General features: G+C 40.5%; 1 protein-coding gene and 1 pseudogene across 1 annotated transcript; both read right to left on the minus strand.

Annotated features, from left to right (window-relative positions):
* Window positions 1-927: 927 nt before the first annotated feature.
* On the minus strand, window positions 928-26,754 carry EMC3 (ER membrane protein complex subunit 3). Its single transcript, XM_036267350.1, has 8 exons — window positions 26,507-26,754; window positions 17,506-17,563; window positions 17,075-17,168; window positions 13,652-13,756; window positions 12,894-12,975; window positions 10,669-10,748; window positions 9,780-9,862; window positions 928-2,124 (listed from the first exon to the last, which is right to left on the minus strand). Exons 1-8 carry the CDS (start codon window positions 26,659-26,661, stop codon window positions 1,996-1,998), a joined length of 786 nt encoding a protein of 261 aa, XP_036123243.1. The 5' UTR covers window positions 26,662-26,754; the 3' UTR covers window positions 928-1,995.
* LOC118633474 lies at window positions 5,907-9,006 on the minus strand (annotated as a pseudogene).
* Window positions 26,755-27,275: the final 521 nt, after the last annotated feature.

Consider the following 27,275-nt stretch of genomic DNA (forward strand, 5'->3'; position numbering starts at 1 on the left):
CATGCAACGTTCCTTCCATACCGTGATCAGTAACTTGACATTTCAGATTGTCTTCAATGGTTTCAGGTGGTAAGTCCAGGTTGATAGAAATAATAAAACACTCATTTAATAGTTTGGCGCAAATTGAACTCCAAGAAATACATATGATGAGTATCACTCCTTGGACTTGTGTGCTGGTTCTGGGAGGAGCCTGCTAAAACAAACTTGGCTTTTCCTTTTGACTTGCTGGTGCCAAGGGCATGGGCATTCATCAACATGATGGGTCAGAAAAGTCTCACATTTTACCCACCCAACTTTGCTACAGGGAAAAAGACAAACTGGTGCTGGTGGTGGGGAGGCATACTGAAATGCTCCGAGGATGCCCTGTGGGAACCAGGGTGATATCATCACTTACTGCATTCTACCCCAACCCTGATCTTTCTGTATATACCACACCACTCCCCACCTCCCCAGGGTGCAATGAACTGTGGACATTTTAATCTGTGGGCCTTTGCTGGTTCTGTTCTGCCCCCCGGGAATGCTCTTCTGCACTGAACTATTTCAAGGCCCTGGTCAAAGGTTAGCTCTCCTATGAACCCTTGGTCCTTTAATATTTTGTTTAAGCAGCTATTTTAAATATCTATATTTCTTACCTTGGGTCCCTGGGTCACTATGAATAGGCTTTGGAGGGTCTATCAATATCCCTGGGGTTACCTGAGAAGTCTATCTGTGCCCATGAGGGTCAGAGCTTCCATCAGATTCTCAAAGAGGTTCTGTGACCCAAAGATTAAGAACCACCCATTTCTTATGTGTGTCTCTTATGAGTTCATTGAGGACAAGGATCACACTTTTTCACCTTAGACGCTTCAGCACTGTTCCACCATAGACACTCCTAACTGTTGTCAAAGGCTGTTAATGATACACAGAGGCAACATTTTTACAGGCAAAGAAGAGAAAACAGGATGGTTTAATTTGTAAAGTCAAGAATTGTTTGTTCTTGATTACAGCGTTCAACATGCAAATTACATTCACCTTGTGGTACAGAAATGGTACCCTGCCACTTTCCTGGGAGTTAATCCAGACAGAATTATTCCTGGGCAACCCTCAACTATGTGTCTACCAGCAATTGCTCTCTCTTCCTTCTTACAGTGATATATAAACTCTCTCTTATGCAGAATAACTGAAAAATGTGGTCTTTCATTCAACTGAGAAGCCATATACAGTATAGCACCATTGATTTGTCAATGGATTTGATATATTCTGAACTCCAGATCAAGACCTCACATTATGTAACCTGTCTTTAATGATCCCAAAGGCACTTGAGAATCCGGCAGTGTCTCACGGTCACTGATTTTCGCTGGACAGTAAGTATTATGAGATAGTGAAGGTTTGCTAAGTCTGTCCTGGCCCTGGGCATTCAGTCTGAAAAAAGTTTATCTGAATAAGGTTTTGACACATTTGCTCTTTATGTCATTCTGTAGGCTCAAAATGAACAACACAGGGAGCTTCATCCATAGTTCTTAAATTTTCAGTAATGAAAATGTATTATTTATGTAAAGAAAGTTATAAAAATACTAACAAAAAATTAAAGGTAAAATGCAGGGTATTTGGATCCCAAGAAAATAGGAGTTTACTGTGGTTAGAAGTCAGGCTGACTACACATAATTAGGTATAATTGACAATGCCTTTTCCAAGGACTGTATTTTTGCTAAGTTTTATAAATTATCACTAGCTTGAATTTTCCCCCTTTCTCTGACTTTCATTACTAGAGTCACCAGATGGAAAATTAAAAACATTTTTAAAATAGCTGTTTCTGGGTAAGTCACCCAGCACACACTCCTTGTATTTCCTCTAGTTTCAAACATAAAGGGGAACCGGCTCAGACAAGAATGATCCTTGCTGCACATCCGCCAGCTCATGCATCCTCCTTTTTATTCTGAGAGGCTCCTGCTCAAACGAAAGTTACAAGGTTAAGCGTACTCTGAGTTCCTGACACAGCTAATTCCTGCTTGGTCTTCAAAAAATAGAGGTCTGTAATTCCTTTTTGAACATGCCTTCGAAGTGGAGATCTTTGGCCATGAGTTCCTCTTCGACATCATCTAGGGCCCACTGGTGATCTGTCAGCTCTAAGGCTTCCCACTCTGTCTGCAAAGGAAGAGAACACCAGGACGGGGAGAGAGGGGCAGAAGGGCTGTTACTAAGAGCAGTGCTGACCTTTGTGAGCACCTACTCTGGGCCAGGAGCTGGGTTAAGCTATTTGCATGTATAAGCTCATTCACTCCTATAAAGTAGGTGCTGCCATCCACCCCCATCCCCAGTTTACAGACAAGGAGACTATAGCTAAGAAAGGTAAAATATTTGTTCAAGGTCACTGGAGCTAATTACATTTCTCAAATAATCTATTAATGCTGAATACTTTGCCTTTAATTAGTGGGCTTGAAAAATACGCTTTATGAAATTTAACATGCAACACAAATGTTAGTTTATGGGTGTGTTCTTTGAAAAAAACAAAACTAATTCACATGGCATAAAATTCACCCTTTTAATATATGCAATTTAGTGTATTTTAGCTTATTTGCAAAGATATGCAGCTATCACCACTATCTAGTTCCAGAATACTTTCAGCACCAGAAAAAGAAACTCATATCAGATAGCAGACACTCTTCTTTATCCCTCTCCTCTAACCCCGGCAACTACTTTACTTTCTATATCTTTGGATTCATCTATTCTGGACATAATACATGGCCTTTTGTTACTGGTTTCTTTCACTTAGCATGGTTTCAAAGTTCCTCTCTGTTGTAGCATGATCCAGTACTGATCCCTTTTTATGACTGAATAATATTCCATTGTATACATTCCATTGTTCAGATATTATACACATATTACCAAAATGCTCCATTTTGCTTTTCTGTTCATCAGATGATGGACATTAGGACTGTTTATACTTTTTGACTATTATGAATAGTCCTCTGAACATTCTTTTTTAAAATTTATTTAGATTTTTTTTAGAGAGAAGGGAGAGAGAAAGACATCAATTTGTTGTTCCACTTTTTAAAAATATTTTAAATTTTTTATTTTATTTTATATTTTTTATTTTGTTTTGTTTTGTTTTATTTATTTTTATCCTCACCCGAGGACACTTTTGCATTTATCTTCAGATAGAGCGGGAGGGAGAGGAGAAAGAGAGAGAAACATTTCACATCGACTGGTTGCCACCTGTACAACCCCAACCGGGGCCAGGGACAAACCACAACTGAGGTACGTGCCCTTAATGGGAAGTGAACCCGGGACTCTCTGGTCCGCAGGCCGATGCTCTAACCACTAAGCCAAACCGGCCAGGGCCCACTTTTTTTTTTTTTTTTTTAAAGAAGTGGAACTTTATTCTTTTTTAAATAAATGTTTTTATTGATTTTTTAGAGCGAGAGGAAGAGAGAAACATCGATGTGAGAGAGAAACACTGATTGGCTGTCTCCTGCACGCCCCCAACTGGGGATCAAGCCTGCAACCTGGGCATGTGCCCTGACCAGGAATCAAACCCCGACCTCTCAGTCCATGGGATGATGCTCAATCACTGAGCCACACCAGCCAGGCTGTACATTTTTGTATAATTTTTTGTGTGGACATACGTTTTCAATTTTTCTGGGTATTTACCTAAGCATCGATTGCTAGGTCAATATTTTTAGCTTTTTGGAGAAAGGCTAAACACTGCTTTCCAAAGTGGCTCCACCATTACCACCATACATGAGTATTCCAATTTCTCCACATCCTTGTCAACACTTGCTATTTCCCATCTTTTAAATTATTACTATCTGAGTGGGTATGAGGCGGTATGCCATCGTGGTTCTGATTTGCATGTCCCTAATGATGTTGAGCATCTTTGTAAGCTTATTGGGTTATCCTTTTATTGCTGAGTTCTAAGAGTTTTTTATTTTGAATACTAGATCTTTATCAGATACATTTTTTGCAAACAATTTTTTTCTGATTCTATAGTGTGTGTTTTCACTTTATTATTTATTTATTTTATTGAATTTATTGGGGTGACACTGGTTAACAAAATTCTACAGGTTTCAGGTGCACAATTCTACAACACACCATCTGTACACTGTATTATGTGTTCACCACCCCAGTAAAGTCGCCTTCTAGCACCATTTATCCCCCCTAGATTCTCCACCTTCCACCCCAACCCTGGTGATCACCACACGTCTCTTCACTTTCTTGATGGTATCTTTTGAAGTACAAAATTTTTCATTTTGACAAAGTCTTATTTATCTATTTTTCCTTTTGTTGCTTATACTTTTCATGTAATATATAAGAAGTTAGTGCCTAATCTAAGGTCACAAACCAATTCACACCAATATTTTCTTCTAAGAGTTTCATCATTTAGCTCTTATATTTAGGTCTTTGACACATTTAAAACTTTTTATTGTGGTAAAATATATATATGTAAAAATTTGCCACTTTTAGCCAGTGGCATTAATTATATTCACAATGTTGTATAATCATCACTATCAATTTATATAATATTTATGTTTTTTGTTTTTTTTTATCCTCACCTGAGGACATTTTTTCATTCTTTGTTCAGGTAGAGTGGGAGGAAGAGAGAGGAACAGAGAGAGAGAGAGAAACATCAATGTGAAAGGAACACATCGAGTGGCTGCCACCCACATGACCAACCAGGGCCGAGGACAAACTGCAACCGAGGTACATGCCCTTAGTGGGAACCGAACCTGGGTCTCTCAGGACCGCAGGCCGATGTTCTAACTGCTAAGCCAAACCGGCCAGGGCTATTTATTTATGTTTTTTTCTTTTCTAAATTAATGGGATATTGTTTTTTATTGACTGATTTGAGAGAGAGAGAGCAGTGGGGGAAGAGAGAGACTGAGAGGGAAGGAAGGAGGGGAAGAAGAGAGAGAGAGAGACAGAGAGACAGAGAGAGACAGAGAGACACTGATCTGTTGTCCCACTTATTTATACATTCATTGGTTGATTCTTGTGTGTGCCCTGACCAGGAAACAAACCTGCAGCCTTGGCATGTATTGGGAGGATACTCTAACCAACTGAGCTAACCAGCCAGGGCCATATTTCTACAATGTTTAATTCCCTTAAACCCAAACTCTGTACCTATTAAGTGATTAAGACTATTGTTTTCTTCCAATGAATTGTTTTGGCACCTTTGTAAAAAGTGAACTGATATGAGCCCTGGCCAGTGTGACTCAGTGGTTAGAGTGTCGGCCCTCAGACGAAAGGGTCACAGGTTTGATTTCTGGTAAAGGGCATGTACCTGGGTTGCAGGTTTGATTCCCAGCCTAGCTGGGGCACATCCAGGAGGCAACTAATCAATGTAGTTGATGTTTCTCTCATATTGATGTTTCTCTTTCTCTCTCTCTCTTCCTCCCTCCCTTCCACTCTCTCTAAAAAAGAAATGGAAAAAATATCCTTGGGTGAGGATTAACAACAAAAAAAGTGAATTGATATGGGCTTATTTCTGAACTTTCTATTCTCTTCCAGTGCTCTGTATGTCTATCCTTATGCTAGTCCCACACTAGTTTGATTACTGTAGCTCTGAAGTAGGTTTTAAAACCAAGAAGTCTGAGTACTCCAACTTTGTTCTTACTTAACATTGTTTGAGCTATTCTAAGTCCCTTGCCATTTCCATATGAACTTCAGGATCAGCCTGTCAGTCTTTGAAAGAAAGGTAGGTGTAATTCTGATAAAGATTACATTGAATCTGTGGATCAATTTTGGGAGTATTGCCATCTTGACAATATTAAGTCTTCTAATCTATGAACATGGAATGTCTTTCCATTTACTCAGGTGTTCTTTAATTTCCTCAGCAATTTTTTGTAATTTTCAGTATACAAATCTTGTATTTCTTTTTTTGTCACACTTTATTAGGAAAATGAAACAGAATCTATGTAGAGGACACATTAGTGTTGGGGTGAGGGGCTCTCTGGGATATCTCCAAGGAGGCCTATGGCTGGGAGAAGCTGCTTTCTTTCATTTGGTGCCTGGAGAAGGGCCTGGTGCAGGGTAGGAACTGGCCAAGTAAGACAGTTTGTAGTCCACAATTTAATTCTTACTTGCTTGTCTTTGATGTCCACCCAGAATCGCTCAGCCAGCAGGGAGAGCTTGGTAATGAGGTCTGTGATGGCATTGGTGAAGGCCTCCTGGGGGCTGAAGTCTGGTGTGGTCTGCACACAGATGATGATCTTGTAGTCTAAGGGGTGGGGGCATTTGTAGCCAGCAAACAGCACCTATGGGTCCTTCAACAGCTGTAACTGAATAATGTTTCCTGGTGTATGCTCTTCTTTGTTGATGGTGAACAAACAGGTATTAGGTACCTTCGTGTCCATGTTAATGGTAATCTTATCTCACCTTTGAACAACAAGAATGACGTGAAGGCAGGAGGGGTGTTTACTCTAGCACCACAGACACCTCCCAAGTCTCCAAACCTTGCATTTCTTTTTTTTTATTATAAATTTATTTTTGTTACAGAAGTTTCTCCTTTATTTCCCCACTGATGCCCTCCTCCCAATCCCCCCTACCCTGTCCCCAGCTTTGTTGTCCATGTCCATTGGTTATGCGTAAATGCATATAAGTTCTGTGGTTTATCTCTTCCCTCCTCCCACCAACCCCTCTTCTGAGGGTTGTCAGTCTGTACCCTACTTCCATGTCTCTGGGTCTACTCTATTCCTCAGACTGTTATGTTCATTATATTCCACAAATAAGTGAGATCATGTGGTATTTGTCTTTTTCTGCTTGGCTTGTTTTGCTTAGGATAATACTTTCCAGGTCCCTCCATGTCGTCTCAAAGGATAAGAGATCTTTCTTTCTTACAGCTGCATAGTACTCCTTTGTGTATATGTACCACTGCTTTTTTATCCATTCGTCTACTGATGGACACTTGGGCTGTTTCCAGATCTTAGCAATTGTAAATAGTGCTGCTACAAACATGGGGGTACATATATTTTTTCTGATTGGTGTTTCAGGCTTCTTAGAGTATATTCCTAGAAGTGGGATCACTGGATCAAATGGCAATTCAATTTTTAATTTTTTGAGGTAACACCATATTGTTTTCCACAGTGGCTGCACCAGTCTGCATTCCCACCAGCAGGGTATTAGAGTCCCCTTTTCTCGACACCCTCTCCAACACTTGTTTGATGATTTGTTGATGGCAGCCATTCTGACAGGTGTGAGGTGATACCTCGTTGTTGTTTTAATTTGCATCTCTCTGATGATTAGTGATGTTGAGCATTTCTTCATATGTCTCTTGGCCATTTGTATGTCCTGTTTGGAGAGGTGTCTATTTAGCTCCTCTGCCCATTTTTTAATTGGGTTCTTTGTCTTCCTTTTGTTGAGTTGTATGAGTACTCTATATATTTTGGAAATTAACCCCTTATCTGATTATCATTGGCAATGATGCTCTCTCATACAGTGGGTTGCCTTTCTTTTCTTTTTTTAAAAATAATTTCTCTTTATTGATTTGAGAGAGAGCGGAAAGGAGCAAAAGATAGAAACATTGATGGCAGAGAACATCGATTGGCCGCCTCTTGCATGTCCCCCACCGGGGATTTGGCCCACAACCTGGGCATGTGGCCTGACCAGGAATCAAACCAGCGACCTCTTGGTGCAGGGGACAGCATTCAACCAACTTAGCCACACCTGCCAGGGCAGTGGGTTGCCTTTCCATTTTGATGGTTGTTTCTTTTGTTGTGCAGAAGCTTTTTAGTTTGATATAGTCCCATGTGTTCATTTTTTCCTTTGTTTCTGTTGCCTTAGGTGATCAGTGAAAATTCTGCTGCGTATGATGTCCGAAATTTTGTTGCCTACATTTTCTTTTAGAATTTTTATGGATTCACGGGGCACATTTAAGTCTTTTATCCATTTTGAGTTTATTCTTGTGTATGGTATAAGTTGATGGTCTAGTTTAATTTTTTTGCATGTAGCTGTCCAATTTTCCCAACACCATTTATTAAAGAGGCTGTCTTTACTCCTTTGTATGCTCTTGCCTCCTTTGTCAAATATTAATTGAGCATATTGTCTTGGGTCCATTTCTGGGTTCTCTGTTCTGTTCCACTGGTCTATATGCCTGTTCTTGTGCCAGTACCAGGCTGTTTTGATTACAGTAGCTTTGTAGTATAACCTGATATCCGGTATTGTGATCCCACCTACTCTGTCCTTCTTTTTCAAGACTGCTGTAGCTATTCGGGGTCTTTTTTGGTTCCATATGAACTTTTGAAGTATTTGTTCTAGTTCTGTGAAACATGTTGTTGGTATTTTGATGGGCATTGTATTGAATCTATAGATTGCTTTGGATAATATGGACATTTTAATGATGTCAAGCCTTGCATTTTTTTTGTTAAATTTACTCCGTAGTGTTTTATTCTTTTTGATACTATTGTAAATGGAACAGTTTTCTTAATTTTAGTGTCAGATTCTTTATCATCAGTATGTAGAAATACAACTGACTTTCATATATTGGCCTTGTATCCTAAAACCTTGCTGAACTTGTTTATTAGCTCTACTAGGTTTTTTGGGAATGGGGTGGGGAGAGAGGATTCCTTAGGATATTTCATATATAAGACCATGTCATCTACAAACAAAGATAGCTTTATTTCTTCCTTTCTAATCTGATTGCCTTTTATTCCTTTTTCTTGACTAATTTTCCTGGCTAGAACCTCCAGTACAATGTTGAATAGTAGTGGCAAGAGTGGACATTCTTGTCTTGTTCCTGATCTTAGAGGAAAAGCTTTCGGTATGAGTATTATCAGTTGTGGGTTTTTTCATCGATGCCCTTCAGCAAGATGAGCAAATTCCCTTCTATTCCTAGTTCTTATGATGAAAAATTAGTGAGATTTTGCTATAGAAAAACGATGCTGGATTTTATAAATTACAAAATAATTTCATGAAAAGGCTCTATGTACTGATTTTTTAAAATTTATATCTGATGTCTACAGGGTCCAAAAGTTAAACAATATTCAAAATATTTACCTGGTGCCTCTCATTGAACTGTTTTTACAGCTTCATGTGTAGATTGAATTTGGTGAACATTTAAAACCCAGTAAAAGCCCTGGCCAGTTTTTCTCAGTGGTTAGAGCGTCGGCCCACAGACCAGAGAGACCCGGGTTCAGTTCCCTCTAAGGGAGTGTACCTTGGTTGCAGTTTGTCCCCGGCCCCAGTTGGGGATGTGTAGGTGGCAACCAGTCAATGTGTCTCTCTCACATTGATGTTTCTCTCTCTCTCTTCCTGCCTCTCTCCCTCTTGCTCTACCTGAAGATAAATGCAAAAATGTCCTCGGGTGAGGATAAAAAAAAACAGTAAAAGTACCAAGAATCTCCAATTCACTTAACAGATGATTCCTTCAGAAAAAAGAGGCATGTAAACTAAAATACATTTCTGCTAAATTTAAATGTAAATGTTGAAACAATACATACTACACTCGCTTCAGGGAACCCATCTTTATTTTATTTTATTTATTTTTTATCCTCAACAGAGGACATTTTTGCATTTATCCTCAGATAGAGCAGGAGGGAGAGAGGGAGGAAGAAAGAGAGAGAGAAACATCGACGCAAGATAGACACATCGAGTGGCTGCCACCCACACAACCCCAACCAGAGCCGGGGGACAAACCACAACCAAGGCACATGCCCCTAATTGGAACTGAACCTGGGACTCTCTGGTCTGCAGGCCAATGCTCTAACCGCTGAGCCAAACCGGCCAGGGCAGGGAACCCATCTTTAAAGTAACTCTCTAGTAATGCCTTTTGAAGAAGTTTCCATGAAGCTAGAAGAAGTGAGTACCTTGAAAGCTTTGTTGGTGTCTGCGGGCATGGCCATGGCTGCTCCAGTCATCTGTTCCTGCATCATCCGTGATTGGTCAGCGGCTGCAGAGTAAGATACATCTACATGAGTGCCAGGGCTCAGCAGCACCCAGTATGCTCGGGAAGAATGGTCCTTACACAAAAATTACAGATACTTGGTAGTGGGTTAGAGAGCCATATGACAGATTCACTGACTGGCCCTACCTTGTACTGGCTATGTGACCCTGGAAAAGTCACTTTACCTCTCCTGAAGAATGAGGATGATAGTAGCAGAAGAAAGATAACTAAAGGAAGCGCTAAACTTTATTTCAAAATTAAATAATAACAATAGCCACCAGTTATTGAACAACTGCTATATGCCAAGTACTTCACTAAGTGTTTTAAATATTCCACCTCATCCATTCCTAACAACAAACACTGAATTTAATTATTAAGGTCCATATTTTACAACACAGGATTAGAGTGGTTAAGTAACTTGCCTGAGATCACAGCCATTAAGTGAAACAGCCAAGAAAGGAAATGGCAAGAACTCTAATCAGTGAACTAACTGATCAAACCAGGCCTTCTCTCAGCTTCAGGTTATAGGCTTACATTGCTGGTGCTGGATCCTTCACTTGAGGATATCAGAGTGTGCGGGGCTATATATTGTCCTTGTTATTGCCAGAACTCAGATCTTCAGTTTAAACCTGGAGTTTTTAAGACTGTTTCAGAATATCTCAGAAATTTAAGAATATGTTTAAAGAATGAAGCAATGAAGCATTGTATTTGACTATGATAACAAATAGCATAGCCTACGTGATTTTTCTGACTCTGGCGTAGATAATTCATCTATCAGAGTATTTGCTTATTAAACCTGACATGCTCCTTACCATTATCTTGGCCCAAAATCAGAGAGTAAATGCTCCGAAGCCCAAAGACATTGAGGAAGTACCAGGATGCGGAACTCACCCTAAAGCAAAAGGGAAACAATGTAGATAGTTATGTCAGAATTAATGTAGTTCACACTTTTCTAACATCCAAAGTTGTCCAGAGTATGTAAAGAAATTACCTGGGGTAAGCTATATCCATTCAAAGCACAACCAAAGAAGAAATACAAGTTGTGAAGGCAGTCTTACCAATAGTTATAGCTTGCTGCAGGCAAACTGCCACTTACAGCTATGTAAAAAATTCTGCCTTCAGTAGCAGGAACTGGACTCAGAACTGGTGTGCTTCCATTTAATCAGGGAACGTAAGTTTGGCTTAATTTTCCTTTCTATATAATGGGCTTTCAAACCATTTATTATTTTTAATTATAAAAACAACAGACTTGATATAAATAATGAATGTAAACAATACAGAAGTACATGAAATAAAAAGTCCTGAATCCCATTCTCTAGAGGAAAACACAAGTGTTGGTGGATTTCATATTTACAGGAAAGGATCAGAGGTGGCTTTCTGGAAATACTTGCAATACTGAAGACTGTAGCTACTGGGAAAGCCATTTCAAGTTTTGAACTTTATCACCAATACTTTCCTTAGCTTAGATATCTCACCTTTTGCCCTAATAAAATAAATATGCTCAAATATAATAAAAACTAAAAGGAGTATGAGAAATGATACAGAGACAGAAAGAATCTACACTTCGTTCTAATACTTGGGTCACACAGTAGCAGGGGTCTATTCTGGCTACTCCACCAGGCTGTAGGTAAGTAAACGACCAATCTATACATAATGTTGGTAATCTACATCCAACAGAAGACTAATTGTATACCCACATTCCAGTCTCCTTTGTCCACTCACGCACATCAGTCACAGATGCTGAGAAAAGATAAAAAATGTTTTTCTGGCATATAAAGTTTTTGCTTAGCCCAATTGAAGCTGGAAGGTCAAGGTTTAATAGAGTCATGCTACTCATAATAACTATAGCTTTTCTCCTCTAGTGGAATTGTGCACAGTCAAGACTCTCCTAAGCCCTGGCCGGGTTGGCTCAGCGGTTAGAGCGTCGGCCTACGGTCCTGAAAGACCCGGGTTCGGTTCCCGCTAAGGGCACGTACCTCGGTTGCAGTTTGTCCCCGGCCCTGGTCAGTCGTGTGGGTGGCAGCCACTCGATGTGTCCCTTTCACATCGATGTTTCTCTCTCTCTCTCTGTTCCTCTCTCTCCCTCCCACTCTACCTGAACAAAAAATGGAAAAATGTCCTCGGGTGAGGATAAAAAAAAAAAAAAAAAAAGACTCTACTAAAACCTGGTCTGTCCTGTCCCTCCCACACAACCAGAGACTACTTTGCTTACTTCAGGGAAGTTACCACTGGTTACCCTATTGTCCATTCTTCTCCTCCTCCTCTTGTCTGGCTTCCTTTTTAATGCCAGTCTCTGGAAAGTCATAGACAAATAGTCTGGAGAGGCCATGTGAAGAAGCACTACTGGGTTCCACATGCTATAGCAGTGTTCTAAGAGCTTTTCGGATTTGGGGTTTTATTTCTCTGCTATAAAAATTAGAGTGGTAGCCCTGGCTGGTTTGGCTCGGTGGTTAGAGCGTCAGCCTGTGGTCCAGAGAGATCTGGGTTCGGTTCCCAATAAGGGCACGTACCTCGGTTATAGTTTGTCCCCGGCCCTGGTCGGGTCATGTGGGCGGTAGCCACTCGATGTGTGTCCCTTTCACGTCAATGTTTCTCTCCCTCTCTCTCTCTTCCTCTCTCTCCCTCCCACTCTATCTGAACAAAAAATGGAAAAATGTCCTCGGGTGAGGATAAAAAAAAAAAAAACATAGAGTGGTAAATAAGATATGAGTGCTGGATTTGGACAGACTTTGTGATCAAATCTCAATTTCTTCATTAATTTCATAGGGTTGCTGTGAGGATAAAAATAAGATAATATATGGAAAACACCTAGAACAGTGACTGATACCAATGAAAAGGATTAATGTGATTATTAGCAGCAATGTATTTTAGAAAATAATATAAACATCTACTGCCATACATTCCCAGGTATCACTAAAAGATTTGCCTGGCTTTATCTTTTAACTTTTTTTGGGTGAATACATCTACTTTTGCACTCCTAGAGAAAAGAGACTGACACATTCTCTCCTTTTTGCAAGATTGAAAAGAAAGTTCTTACCAGGATGCATCTAATGTGAGTAGTTCGATTCCTTGCTGTAGCATAGGCTTAAAACGGAGGGTCAGTGGAAATGGGACCTTGGCTACAAAGAAAGAAAAAGTTCACACTCATTCCTGGCTTCTTTATTTTTAGAATAGTTTAACTGTGAATGCATATATTCTTTTCCTGAAGAACTGGGTACTCCGGACAACACAGAGTTTGGTAAAAGATTTCCACAAGGAAATTTCTGTCACTTTCTGAAGGAGTACGTCAAATGTCACTCTTCCTTGAACACCAGGAACACTGCTTAAAAGACACAGACACTCAAACTGAACTGTGACCTAAAATTTCAAAAGAAACTTGTACTAATCTGTTAAACCTAAAGCAGAATATATATTCACAGAGAAGGACATTAATCAAATCAAAACAACTTCTAAACAAATAGACAAATGACTAACCCCAACACCTAGAAAATAAAGTCAAAATAGAAATGGGCTTCCTGTTATCCTACTCAACTAGAACACTAAATTAGTTTCAGATACAAACTAGCAAGCCACTCATTTGAATCCCTATTGGTAAAAAAGCACTGACATTATGAACTTATAATCAGTTTACAATAAGAGCCATAAAATCACAGCATATTTTTTGTTGTTAAAAGGATGCTGTTTCCACTACAGAAGACAGGACCCATGATGTTAGTACTTTTGATTTCTCTGAATAGGGAGCAGGAAAAGGAGCACAGAAGAAATTAACCTCAAGTCTTCTCGGTGGTAACTTACTTGTGACAAAGCCTGAAAATGTCATGTTGATCCATCCACCAATAAGAATCATAGGGAGAACATTTGTTACATTGCCTTTCATCATGTCTGTGAGCATAGTGGGATCTAAGACAAAAACACAAAAGACCACTACATTTTACCACTGTTGACAGGGACTTCCTCTTGATTTTTTGTAAATTATAAATTTATTTTATAACTAAAATAATGCAAGTTCATTATAAAACATTCAAATGACAGCTCAGCCAAGGTAGCTCAGTGGTTGAGCGTCAACCATGCACCAAGAGGTTGCAGGTTCAATTCCTAGTCAGGGCACATGCCCAGGTTGTGGGCCAAATCCCCAGTGGGGGGCATGCAGGAGGTAGCCAATCGATGTTCTTTCTCATTGATGTTTCTCTCTCTCTCTCCTTCTCCCTTCCCCCCTCTCTCTAACATCAATAAAGAAAAAAAATTCAAATGACATACAAACAGGATGTAGATGGTTCCTGTGAGCCCACTCTCTAAACACTTTTAACTGTTGAATATCCTTCCATCTTTTTATTCACATATATACACACGGTAGTTTCTCTCTATATATATACACAAGAGAGGGATACTATGCTTACTATTCTGCCTTTTTTTTCTTAGCCTTACCTGAGGATATGTTTACTGATTTTAAAGAGAGAGGAAGGGAGGGAGAGAGAGAGAAAAACATCTATGTGAGAGAGAAACATTGATTGGTTGCTTCCTGTACCCACCTGGACCAGGGACTGAACCTGCAACCTAGGTATGTGCCCTGACAAAGAATCAAACCCACAACCTTTTGGTGTACAAGAATGACACTCCAACCAACTGAGCCACCAGGCCAGGGCACTATTCTGTTTCTTAATTTTAAAAATTTAATATATTGTGAATGCTATGTCCACACTTGTAAAATCTCTCTCATTATTTTTTATTTTTTGGTACGTGCCCCTAGCAGGAACCGAACCTGGGACTCTGGTTGGCAGGCCGATGCTCCAACCGCTGAGCCAAACCGGCCAGGGCTCTCTCATTATTTTTATTTATTTAGTTTTTATCCTCACCCGAGGACATTTTTCCATTTTTTGTTCAGAGAGAGCGGGAGGGAGAGAGAGGAAGAGAGAGAGAGAGAAACATCGACGTGAAGGGACACATCGAGCGGCTGCCACCCGCATGACCAACCAGGGCCGGGGACAAACTGCAACCGAGGTACGTGCCCTTAGCGGGAACCGAACCCGGGTCTCTCTGTACCGCAGGCCGACTCTCCAACCGCTGAGCCAAACCGGCCAGGGCTCTCTCATTATTTTTAATGTCTGCATAGGAATCCATGATGTGGTCACAGTTATCACTATTGAGTGAACCTACAGTTTGTTTCCAATTTTTTTTTTTTTTGGCAATAACAATGTTGCCAACTACCTTGTACATAAGCGTATATTTTTAAAATATTTCTGTAAGAGAAACTCACCGACTTTCTAGGTCAAGAGGTTTGAACATTGAAAATTGGGACAGATATTGTCACGTTGTCCTTCAACAAGAGCGAGAGAGCCTAACTTCCCATGACCTTGACAGTACCAGCTTTGATCAAGCTTTTCAATCTTGCCAATTTAATAGGCTGAAAAGGACATCTTGTTTTAATTTGTATTCCACAAATTTTAGTACATCAAGTATCTTTTCATAAATTATTGGTCTTTTGTTTCTTGTAGGTTTTCTAAAAGGTTTATTAAAATAAGTTCTAGTAACTTCTGTCTGGATTTAAAATAGCTGGTTATGCCCGGCTGGTGTGGCTCAGTGGTTGAGCATCGACCCATGCACCAAGAGGTCACTGGTTCAGTTCCCCATAAGGGCACATGCCCAAGTTGTGGGCCAAATCCCCAGTGGGGAGCATGCCGGAGGCGGCCAATCGATGTTCTCTCTCATCGATGTTTCTCTCTCTCTCCTCACTCCCTTCCTCTCTTCCTAAAATCAATAAAAAAACAAAATTTAAAAAATAAAATAAAATAGCTGGTTATCTCATCTAAAACAATGAATACTAAAATGAGAGGCCAGTCAACATGGAATAATAATTTTTGTTTTACTTTAAAGATGCTGTATTTTTCACATGACAGGGATAAGTGGAAGTAAGAAGTCTGTTATAGTAAAAATTATAGTCGTGTTTGACAAAGAAATAGTTGGTCTGGGGAATTAGTGAGAGTTCTTCCTCATTAAAGCAGAAGATGGGTGGCCATCTGTCAGCAACAGAGCCTGGCACTGGGTGGGAGCCCCAGCTTTTCCAACTGTGCTCAACAGAGCCATGGGATCTGAGGAACAGCAAAGGGGAGAGACCCAGAGACAATGGCTCTAGCTTCTCTGACATGTTAGCCGAGAGCTCTTTTTTTATTTTTATTTATTTTTTAAAAGTTGATTTGAGAGAGAAAGGAAGGGAAAGAGGAAGAGGGGGAAGAGAAGAGAGAGAGAGAGAAAAAAAAACACATCAATTTGTTGTTCCACTTATTTATACATTCATTGGTTGACTCTTGTATGTGCCCTGACAGGGGATCAAACCCACAACCTTAGCATACTAGGACTACATTCTAACCAACTGAGCTACCAGGCCAGGGCCTGAGAGCTTTGTTGTTTGTTTGTTTTTTTTTGGTACGTGCCCCTAGCGGGAACCGAACCCATGACTCTCTGGTTCACAGGACGACACTCCAACTGCTGAAAGCTCTTTTTAAAATCCACTTTACACTGGCCGGTTTGGCTCAATGGTTAGAATGTTGGCCCGTGGACCAATGAGTCACAGGTTCGATTCCATTCAAGGGCATGTACCTCGGTTACGGTTCATACCTGGTCGGGTCATGCAGGAGGCAACCAGTCAATGTGGCTCTATCACAACGATGTTTCTCTCTGTCTCTCTCTTTCCCTCCCTCCATCCCACTCTATCTGATGGTAAACAGAAAAATATCCTCGGGTAATAAAAAAATAAAATCCACTTTACATATTGGGGTTCCCAGAAGATTTATTTGAAAAAGAACTCTACTTCTGTAGATCTCTGTACTAGGTGATATACTATCTTCTACAATTTAACACTAAAGTGAAATATCCTTTCACCCCCCGCCCCCCATACTCATGTTAAAAATATTCCTTAAAGATGAGAGAAGGGGCCCGGCTGGTTTGGCTTAGTGGTTAGAGCATCGGCCATGGACCAAAGGGTCTCGTGTTTGATTCCTGGTCAAGGGCACGTTCCTGGGTTGCAGGTTCCATCCCAACCTGATAGGGGCTGTGCGGGAGGCAACCAATCATTGTGTCTCTCTCACATCAATGCTTTTCTCTCTCTCCCTTCTTCCCTCCCTTCTACTCTATCTAAAAAATCAATGAAAAAATATACTTGAGTGAGGATTATCAAAAAAAAAAAAAAAAGAGAGAGAGAGAGAGAGAAGGGAATAAACATACCAGTCATAGGAGAAGGAGGTACTACCTTCCTTTTAGTTTTTTTGAAAAATCCATCCTCCGGGTTGTTGAAGTAATATTTTCGTGTCAGGAAAGACTAGTAAAAAAAAAGAGCTTTTTAAATCTTAAAACTGTGACATAGCAAATTGTCAAATTATCCCCCAGAGGTTTAGTCAGAAGGCCCTTGGAATATGCTGTTACACTAAGGGCTGGCAGCCTACTTGGCAGCTGAGATGACACTTTAGCTGAGTCACATTTAAAAACAATTTCCTAAGAAGGGCGAAGTCACAATGACAGCAAACACCCCAGGCCACAGCTTAATTCCTGACTTGCCAGCCTTCAGTTTTCCCCAAAGAGTCCCCTTATAAAACATTCAGATATCTACTGCCTTCAACAGTGAATCGTGGGACTTTTAATAAAAGATAAATGAGTACCTGTTTGGGAATGTATTTTCCATTTTCCCTGAGGACTCTGCTTCGAATTAGGACTTGACTGAAAAATACAACCAAGACAATGAGATTTTTATAAAAGTGAAACACTAGAAGAAAAGGAGAGAATAAAGTAGAAGACCTATTTAAACATAAGAGAGGGCCTATTTGGCAACAGTCCTGTGTGGAAACTTTTCAAACTACAAGTATCCTTAAAACCAATCTAACATACTTAACCCCCAAATCAGATTTTCAAAAGAGCATTTTTCAGAAGTGACTGTGTTTCTGAACAAAGATTTCTGAAGAAAGCACATTTGGAACACTCAGCTTTCTCTTACTTTATGAGCTAAGAAGGAACTTTCTCTGAGTGAAAAGAGTAGCAGTTAGATGCTACTCAGATGATTTGGGGGCAGGAGGAGGGAGGAAGGGTAGAACTGAAGAAGGAACTTTTTAAGTCCCACAGAGAAATGAGTACAGGAGTTGACAGGGTTGTTATCTGACAGACAACAAATAGAAATTCCACCCAGTATTCAGACTGTTAGTAAGCTCTCAATAAACATTTATTAAATTATAAATAAAATTTGGTGATATTTGAACATAACTGATTATTGAAAATAATAGAGTGCAATACCACAAGCAGGTGGTGCTAATATAGAAATAGCAAACAAAACAGTGATCAAAATACTAATTTTTTCTAGGTTTTCAAAAGTTTTTATTGATTGATTGTTAGAGAGAGGAAGGAAGGGACAGAGAGGGGGGGTGAGAGAGCGAGAGAGAGAGAGAGAGAAATATCGATTTGCTGTTCCATTTATTTATGCATTTATTGGTTGATTCTTATATGTGCCCTAACTGGAGATCCAAGCAGCAACCTTGGTGTTGGGATGTAGCTCCAACCAACTGAGCTACCTGACCAGGGCATTCAAAAGTTGTTTTAATGGGGGCAGGACCTCCTTGGCTTAATGGAAATCGTTCTTGAAAAGTGGGGGGGGAAAGACCATAACAGAAATGAACACAAGAAAACTGTGCTTAGTTTTCTCTCTACTCAGTAAAAACCACCTGCTCTAAGCAGTAGGTCAGTACCCCTAGGATCTCCTTGTCATATTCTAGCTTTGCTGGGAATTCTTTAGTGCTCCTCTCCTTCACCTTCAAGCTCCACCTTTTCTATGAAACTCTTCCCGATGGCTGGCACCCTCATGGAATTCTCTCTGGTCTTCCTCCTCCTGACCTCATTGTACCGTACAGTTCACTGCTCCATACACAGGATTACAAAAGTGACATGTAGCCCTGGCCAGTTTGGCTCAGCGGTTAGAGCGCTGGCCCTCAGACTAGAGAGTTCCGGGTTCGGTTCCCGCTAAGGGCACATACCTCAGTTGCAGTTTGTCCCTGGCCCTGGTTGGGGTCGTGTGGGTGGAAACCACTTGATGTGTCTCTCTCATGTCGATGTTTCTCTCTCTCTTCCTTCCTCTCTCCCTCCTGCTCTATCTGAAGATAAGTGCAAAAATGTCCTTGGGTGAGGAATAAAAAAAAAAAAAAAGTGACATGTAATATGTTCTGTTCCGTGGGAGCCGGTCTAACGCTACTCAAAGTGTGGCCTATGCACCAATACTGATCTGTGATAAGTATAGACAGTAGGCATAAGGATTTAGAAACCTTTATACTAATTTGATAATCACAACATCCAAATACATGATCAAAATATTTTATAAAAGCATCAGTCTGTGATAGATTGGAAATTTAAAAACTAAAAAACAGGCCCTTCACCAGAGATAGTTTAAACAACATTGGGTCTAGAATAATGGGTAAAATTTTAAGCTCTGGAGTTAGACAGATAGATTCAAATCCTGGCTCTGCCACGTATTAGCTATGTAACCTTGGGTGTGTCATTTAAATTCATTATAGTTCCATTCATATTCTGTACAATAATATATTTATCCTCATTGAACAAATCCTCCTTGAGCTTCTGAGTGCCATGTACTATGTTAGGTGATATATACAAGTGCTCAAAATGCAAATATCTTGTGAAGGTTAAAGTATAGTGGTGGAGAAAGACATTAATTGAATAATCACAGGAATAAATGTGAAATTCACCTATGAAGGAGAGATGGATGGTATAATGGGAATGTACAAGGAGGATCTGATAGAGTCTGAGACGGCAAGGTCTGGGAGAAAGCTTTTCTGAGGATGTAAGATTAAGTTGGGGATTACCTTGGCAAAGTGCTGGAGGGAACAGCATGGCCAAAAGTCCTGTGGCAGTAATAAGCACTATGTCTGTGAGGACTGACCTGAGTAAAGGCCATATGGCTGGAGGAAAGAGAACTACAGAAAATGAGGCTTGAGAGGTAAGCAAGAGCCAGGCTATATACGGCCATGTGGGACTCACTATATTTTCTTTTTTGTTAATCCTCACCAGAGGATATTTTCCCACTGACTTTTTTTGTGTTTTTTTTTTAATAGAATAGAAAGGAGGGAGGGGAAGAGAGAGAGAGAGAGGGAGAGAGAGAGAGAGAGAGAGAGAGAGAGAGAGAGAGAAGAGAGAGAGAGAGAGAGAGACATCAATGTGAGAGAGACACATTGACTGGTTGCCTCCCTAAGACCCTGACCGGGCCAGGGATCAAACCTACAACCCAGGTACATACCCTTGACCAGGAATTGAAATCAAGACCCTTTGGTCCTTGGGCATGCTCTAACCCCTAAGCCAAACTGGCTAGGATATGTATTTTCTTTTTAATTGTGGCAAAAAACACATAACAAAATTGAGCATCTTAACCATATTTAAGCCCATAGTTCAGTACTGTTAAGTATATTTATATTGTTGTAAAATAAAACTTTTTCATCTTGTAGTCCTGAAACTCTATACCCATGAATAATAACTCCCCTTTTCTCCCTCCCCCAGCCTCCCCATAACTACCATTCTACTTTCTGTTTCTATGAATTTGACTACTTTAGACACTTCACATAAGTGGAATTATACAGTCATTATCTTTTTGTGTCAGGTTTGTTTCACTTAGCATAATGTCCTTAAGGTTCATCTGTTATAGTATGTGACTATATAGGATTTCCTTCCTTTTTTTTAAAATCTTCACCCAAGGATATTTTTCAATTTATCTTCAGATAAAGTGGACGGAAGGAGGGGGGAGTGGGAGGAGGAGGAGGAGGAGAGAGAGAGAGAGAGGGAGAGAGAGAGAGAGAGAGAGAGAAACACTGATGTGTCACATCAAATGGCTGCCTCCCGCACAACCCCCGACCAGGGCCGGGGACCGAAACGCAACCGAGGTACGTGTCCTTGACTAGAATCAAACCTACAACTCTTTGGTCCAAGGGCCAACCAATACTCTAACCGCTGAGCTAAACTGGCCAGGGCAGATTTCCTTCCTTAAGGGTCCCACTGTATTTTAATCTTTATCTTAAGAGCAAGCCCTGGCTGGTTTGGTTCAGCAGTTGGAGCGTCGGCCTGCGGACCAGAGATTCCCAGGTTTGGTTCCCGCTAGGAGCATATACAAAAAAAAAAAGAGCAAAAGGGGGAGGAAAGGGAATGCCTGTTGCTGGGAATGTAAATTGGTGCAGCCATTATAGAAAACGGTATGGAGGTTCCTCAAAAAAGTAAAAATAGAACTACATGATCCAGTAATTCCACTTCTGGGAATATATCTGAAGGAAACGAAATTACTATCTCGAAGAAATATCTACACTCCCATGTTCACTGCAGCATTATTCATAATAGTCAAGACATGGAAACAACCTAAATGTCCACTGACAGACGAAGGGATAAAGATGATATATATGACTATTATTTAGCCATGACGAAGAAGGAAATCTTGTACAATAACATGGATGAACCTACAGGACATTATGCTAAATGAAATTAGCCAGAGACAAACAATGTATGCTCTCACTTATATGTAAAATCTAAAAAGAAAACCAAAAGGTTGAACTCACAGAAACAGAAAGGAGTATGGTGGTTACTGGGGGTAGGGGAGATGAGGAGATGCTGGTCAAAGGGTACAAGCCTTTAGTTATAAGATGAATAAGATCTGTGGATTTAAATACAGCATGGTGACTATAGTTAATAAAACTGTGGTCGTACTTAAGTGATCTCACCACCACCAAAAAAAAGGTAATTATGTGAGGTGATATATGTGTAATTATCTGGAGTGTAGTAATCAATTCACGAAGTATATATATGTCAAATCATCACATTAAACACTTCATCTAGCTGTAAAATGGACTGAAATTATTAGACATGCTACAACATGGATAAACCTTGAAAACATTATGCTAAGTGAAATGAGCCAGACACAAAAAAACTTCTGATTCCACTTACATAAAGTACCTCAAATAGTCAACTCCATAGGAACAGAAGGTAGAATAATACCTACCAGGGGGAAAAGAGAATGGGGAATTACTATTTAATAGGGTCAGAGGTTTTGTTTGGGGTGATGAAAATATTGTGGAAGTGGAAGGGTAATGAATGGTTGCACAACAATGTGAATGTGTTTAATGTCATGGAATTGTACTCTTAAAAACAGTTAATGGGCCCTGGCCGGTTTGGCTCAGCGGTTAGAGCGTCGGCCTGCGGTCCTGAGAGACCCGGGTTCGATTCCCGCTAAGGGCACGTACCTCGGTTGCAGTTTGTCCCCGGCCCTGGTCGGTTGTGCGGGTGGCAGCCACTCGATGTGTTCCTTTCACATCGATGTTTCTCTCTCTCTCTCTGTTCCTCTCTCTCCCTCCCACTCTACCTGAACAAAAAATGGAAAAATGTCCTCGGGTGAGGATAAAACAAAACAAAACAAAACAAAAAAAAACAGTTAATGGTAAATTTTTTGCTATATATATTTTACCACAATTTTTAAAAAGAGCAAAAGGGAAATACTAAAGATTTTAAGCTGAGTTTTTCATACATATTATCTCATTTAAAGTGGTTACTACTTTATTTGGCACATCCTAAGCATGAGATTAATGGTATTGTTTTCTCTTTGCATGTTTTATCACTTGGACTGACACTTCTGAGAGTGGAGTCTTGACTTTGTCTTTTTTTTGTACCCCATAGCATAAAGCGCAGTGTTTGGCACATGGTAGGTCATCAATAAAAATGTGTTCACTGTAGATAACCCAGGACTTCTACAGGCACTGTGATCAATGGTAATTCAGCTAGATCTCCTATATGCTGCCAAGCAACTTTGTAGAATTGGGGTTGAGATTTGTGATCTTGAGGCTTTTCAACCCTGATTCAAGGCAAGCTTAAATTATCCTGTATATTATAAACACTTAGTTTCTTAAACTGAGATCCACAGATGTATTCTCTGAGATCTGAAAATTCTACAAGTAAATTTAAAAAAAAATTTTTTTTTAAATCCTCACCTGAGGATATATTTCCATTGATTTTCAGATAGAGTATGAGGGAGAGAGGGAGGAAGGGAGAGGAGAGAGTGAGGAAGGGAGGGAGGATGGAGGAAGGGAAGAAGAGAGAGAGAGAGAGAGAAACATCAATGTGAGAGAGACACATCAACTGGCAGCCTCCCATACAACCCCAACCAGGGCCAGGGTCAGGGATTGAACCGCAACTGAGGTACATGCCCTTGACCAGAATCAAACCCACAACTCTTTGGTCCATGGGTCAATGCTCTAACCACAGAGCCAAACCGGCCAGGGTATCTGAGAAATTTTTAATTTTGCATTTTCATTTCCATTAATATCTAAAAACAATTCCTTGTACTGGATATAAAGTTTTCTTTATAGTTGTAATTTGCAACTGAAAGACATTCTTAAAATAAAACTTTAGTTTTTAAAGTTAGCATTTCTCAAACTGAAGTTCCATATTCTTAAAGATTAGGTTTTTTTTTCTTTCCAAAGAGTCTGTATATTCTTCAAGCTTGAGAACTACTTTTTTACATACATTCTATCCCTAAATATGGTCTAATACATTTTATTTATGTATTTTTCAGGTTTGGTTTAATACATTGTAGAAAAATTTTAGTAAGTTTTGAGGCAGTAAAAGCTTAATAATTTATGACACCCTATGTCCCATTTTCTGATCATTCAGGTTACTGGAAACTTATACTGTATTTGAGGAATGTTTTACAACTAAAAAACATCTTTTGTCTTGGACTTTGACCAGTTCAGAATCACATGGTCAGCATTCTATTCAAGTTCAAATGATGACCTGGTGGGGTACAGTCACACCATGTCAGAGAGGCATGATCCAACCACCTCACTTAAGGGATGGAGCAATTATGACCAGAAAAATGTTGAGTTTTCTTTAAAGCAGTGGTTCTTCATGTAGGTGGCACTGCCCTCTAGAGGGCCTTATGGAAATCTGTGGAACTTTTTTTCAGTGTCAAAATTATGGGATGGAGAGCACACAACTAAGTATCCCTCAGTGCTGGGGCCAGATGTGCAAAAAAAAAAAGAACAGTCCCATGTCTCACACTACTTTTGATATCTCACCAAATTGGTTTCAATTATCTAAGCCTCAAACCTAATTCCATTTTTTGCAGTGGTTGGGAGAGATGATTTTTATATATACTAAGTTTTCAGATATGCAACCAGCAAGTAAATTCAAGGAAAATTGTACTCTGTTTTGTTCAGAACTTTATCGAGTAGTTCACCACTTAGGAAAATCACATCCAAACATTGCCTTCTGTTATATCTAAGTAGCTAACATGCTGTATCAGCCTACAGTTGAATCTGTTCCAATTTATAGGAATTTTATAGCTAGGTGATTGCATCTGACTTCTCCATCACACCTTCTAGGACCGTTGTGCACATGCACTTATGAAAAAAAAATTAAATTATTTTCCTTTTATTTCTCCCAATTGTTACACTAAAGCATCATGATGCCTTTTTTTTTTTTTTTTTTTTTTTTAATGTTCCTGTGGAGAGCACACCAACTGTGAATTTCATTTTGGGTTATAAAAGAGACCTTTGGGTCTGATATTCAGAACTATCACTCTGAAATCACATAGTGAAACAGGAGCAAAAATTGTGGCAGAGAATCTATGACAGCAGGAATTGTAGTCAAGAGAATTTAACTTGGGAGTAAGACTGACCTGGGTTCAAGTGTAGGCACAATATTTTACTATTTGGTTATTTTGGGAAGGCTACTTAACTTTCCCAGGCTCCCTTTTCTTCAAATGTAAAAATGGGTTCAGGATTATCTATCTCAGTGTTAATTTGAGGGTAAAATGAGAACAATTTATTGGTGTCAATACATAAATAAATGCTGACTGTCTGAGATCTCTCCACTTTACATCTTTTTATAGCCTTCTTTTCTGTGGTGAGCGGACTCCTTAAGGTCATCTACAGGAGGTTGTCCTGATCAGTTCTGAAACTGATGCCACAGAAAAGTAACTGAGTGGCTTCTGTGGTATAGTGGAAAGAGCTTCAGACTTGGGAACCAGAAGATTTGATGTTAAGTCTTGAATGTCACCATGTGTGACCATGGAACCTCTTAACCTTTAGTTTCTATAAAATGGGACTGCATCTACCTCACAGTTGCTTTGAATTTTAAACAAGTTAATGAATACAAGTGCTTAGTATAGTGCCTGGCATAGAATAAGTGCTTAATACATGTTGGTTTATTATTATTATTTTCAGCATAATTGGGAAGCACAACTGAAAATGACAACAGTCCTTCCCAAACTTCAGTATTCTCAGTTTATGGTTATTTATTTTATTTTATTCACCTAGCACTTGTACTATTAAAAACTCAGTATTTTTTGCCCTGGCTGGTGTGGCTCAGTTGGTTGAGTGTCATCCCATGCACCAACCAGTCAGAGCACATACCCTGGTTGTGGGTTAGATCCCCAGTGGGGGTGTGCAGGAAGGAGGCAGCCAATCAATATTTCTCTCTCTCTTCCTCCCTCTCCCTTTCTGTCTCTCTGAAATCAATAAAAACATACTAAATAAATAAACAAATAAAAACTTAGTATTTTTTATATGTCAACTTTTCTACTTATATGTTTTAAAAGAAATTTTTAAACTACCAGCAAATGTAAAACCAGTATTGCCACAAATAGAAAGTAATTGTTAAAATAAATACAATAAAAACAAAACAAAATTATTAAATTTTAGCTAGATACTGTTGCCTGTGGAAAGTTCTGAGCCTAGGCTTCCTCTTTGTTTAAAAAGGAGATTAATAAGTGCTAAGGAAGTGTTAAAGACATAATATTTACCTGAGAGCATCTCTGAAAATAATCAGAACGCTGACTTAAAATGTTTTTTATTTTAATATGGAGGGAACACACTTTTTTTTTTTTAATCCTCACCCAAGGACATTTTTTTCCATTTTTTTGTTCAGATAGAGTCAGGGAGAGAGAGAGAGAAACATCAACATGAAAGGGACACATCGAGTGGCTGCCACCCGCATGGCCAACCAGGGCCGGGGACAAACTGCAACCAAACCTGGGTCTCTCTGGACCTCCGGTCGATGCTCTAACTGCTGAGCCAAATCGGCCAGGGCGGGAGCACACATTTGATATCACCTAAAATCGTCTCAAATTACCTCTCTCCACAGATAAGTATTGTAATGAAGCACACAAGAAAGAATTTGCCTCCATTCCAGTAGGGGAAATTATAATTATAACCCCTCACATCTCTATTGCAGTTTTGTTTGCCAAGCACTTGATTAGTTGGTATTTCAGCTGATCACCACTGTAGTTTGGTAAAATGAGTATAATCACTCCCATCTTATCTATAGTTCATAGATAAGCCCACCGAGGGTTGACTTCTAGGCTAACAAAATTAACAGCAACATCTTTTTGAGCACTTACTTCGTCCTAGCTAAAGGCTTTATAGACATCATCTAAAATTTAATCCCCATCCCTGCTTTATGAGGCATATCCTGCTATCATCCACATTTGACAAATGACGAAAGTGAAACACAGAGATAGCTCAGGTCACCCAGCCAGAAGGGGCGCGATCTTGAATCGGGGTAAACTGGCAGAACCCCTGCACTTTCTTGCTCAAGGTCACAGGGGAGTGAGGTCGCCGGATCCCGGAGGGCGCTGACCTGTCGGAGACTTGTTCCTGGGTGAGCTTCTTGTCGCTCTGCAGCAGGATGGACACGTAGTGGCGGATCATGCCCACGAAGAAGGTGATGATAACGATGGGCAGGACCACCCAGAGGCGGATGTTGGAGTCGAGCAGCAGCTCCGGCCCCGCCATCTTCACAAAGCGCCGGCTCCCGACCAGGTGTAGCTGGGTTTCTCTTCCCCCGAGTTCCGGGGCTCCCACTCGAGATCGCGTCCCAGCTTTCTCACGCCCTCAGCCTGGTTGGCCCGGGACCCTACCGCAGGATCAGCCCCGGCGCACTGTCCCCTCCCCGCGCCGGCCGCCCGGCCGCCCACTTCCGGCGCGGAAATTTGAAGTCACGGCGCTGTGCGCCCCTGCGTCGTTAAAGTAGCGTCGCGCCGGGCGGGAAAGTCGAAAACGAAGGGTGGTGACAGCTGGTCGGAGAATAAGTGGAGGTGCTGTTGTAGTCTCTCGAGGCCTCGCTCACTTGCGTGCTAGCCTGTAGGCCCGGGCCGAGCTCGGCCTTTTTCTCCGGGGTCCTGCGCCCTAAACCTCGGCTTCCTCATCTGTCCTATCGTGGGATAGACCCTCAGGTACCTCCCTGCGTCGTTAAAATGACAAATGAGAAGGGTTTTTACCCCCAACCCCTATCCGGGTGGCCTAGGCCCGGCAGCCGGCCCCATCTTCCCGTCTTTTAGGCTTTGCTGCAAACCAGAAGGTAGAGTTCGGTTAAGGGCTTGCCCTGAAGTCAGCGGGCCCTGACCGGC

The sequence above is a fragment of the Molossus molossus genome, unplaced genomic scaffold (assembly GCF_014108415.1).
Source record: "Molossus molossus isolate mMolMol1 unplaced genomic scaffold, mMolMol1.p scaffold_m16_p_18, whole genome shotgun sequence".
NCBI classification, from domain to species: Eukaryota; Metazoa; Chordata; class Mammalia; order Chiroptera; family Molossidae; genus Molossus; species Molossus molossus.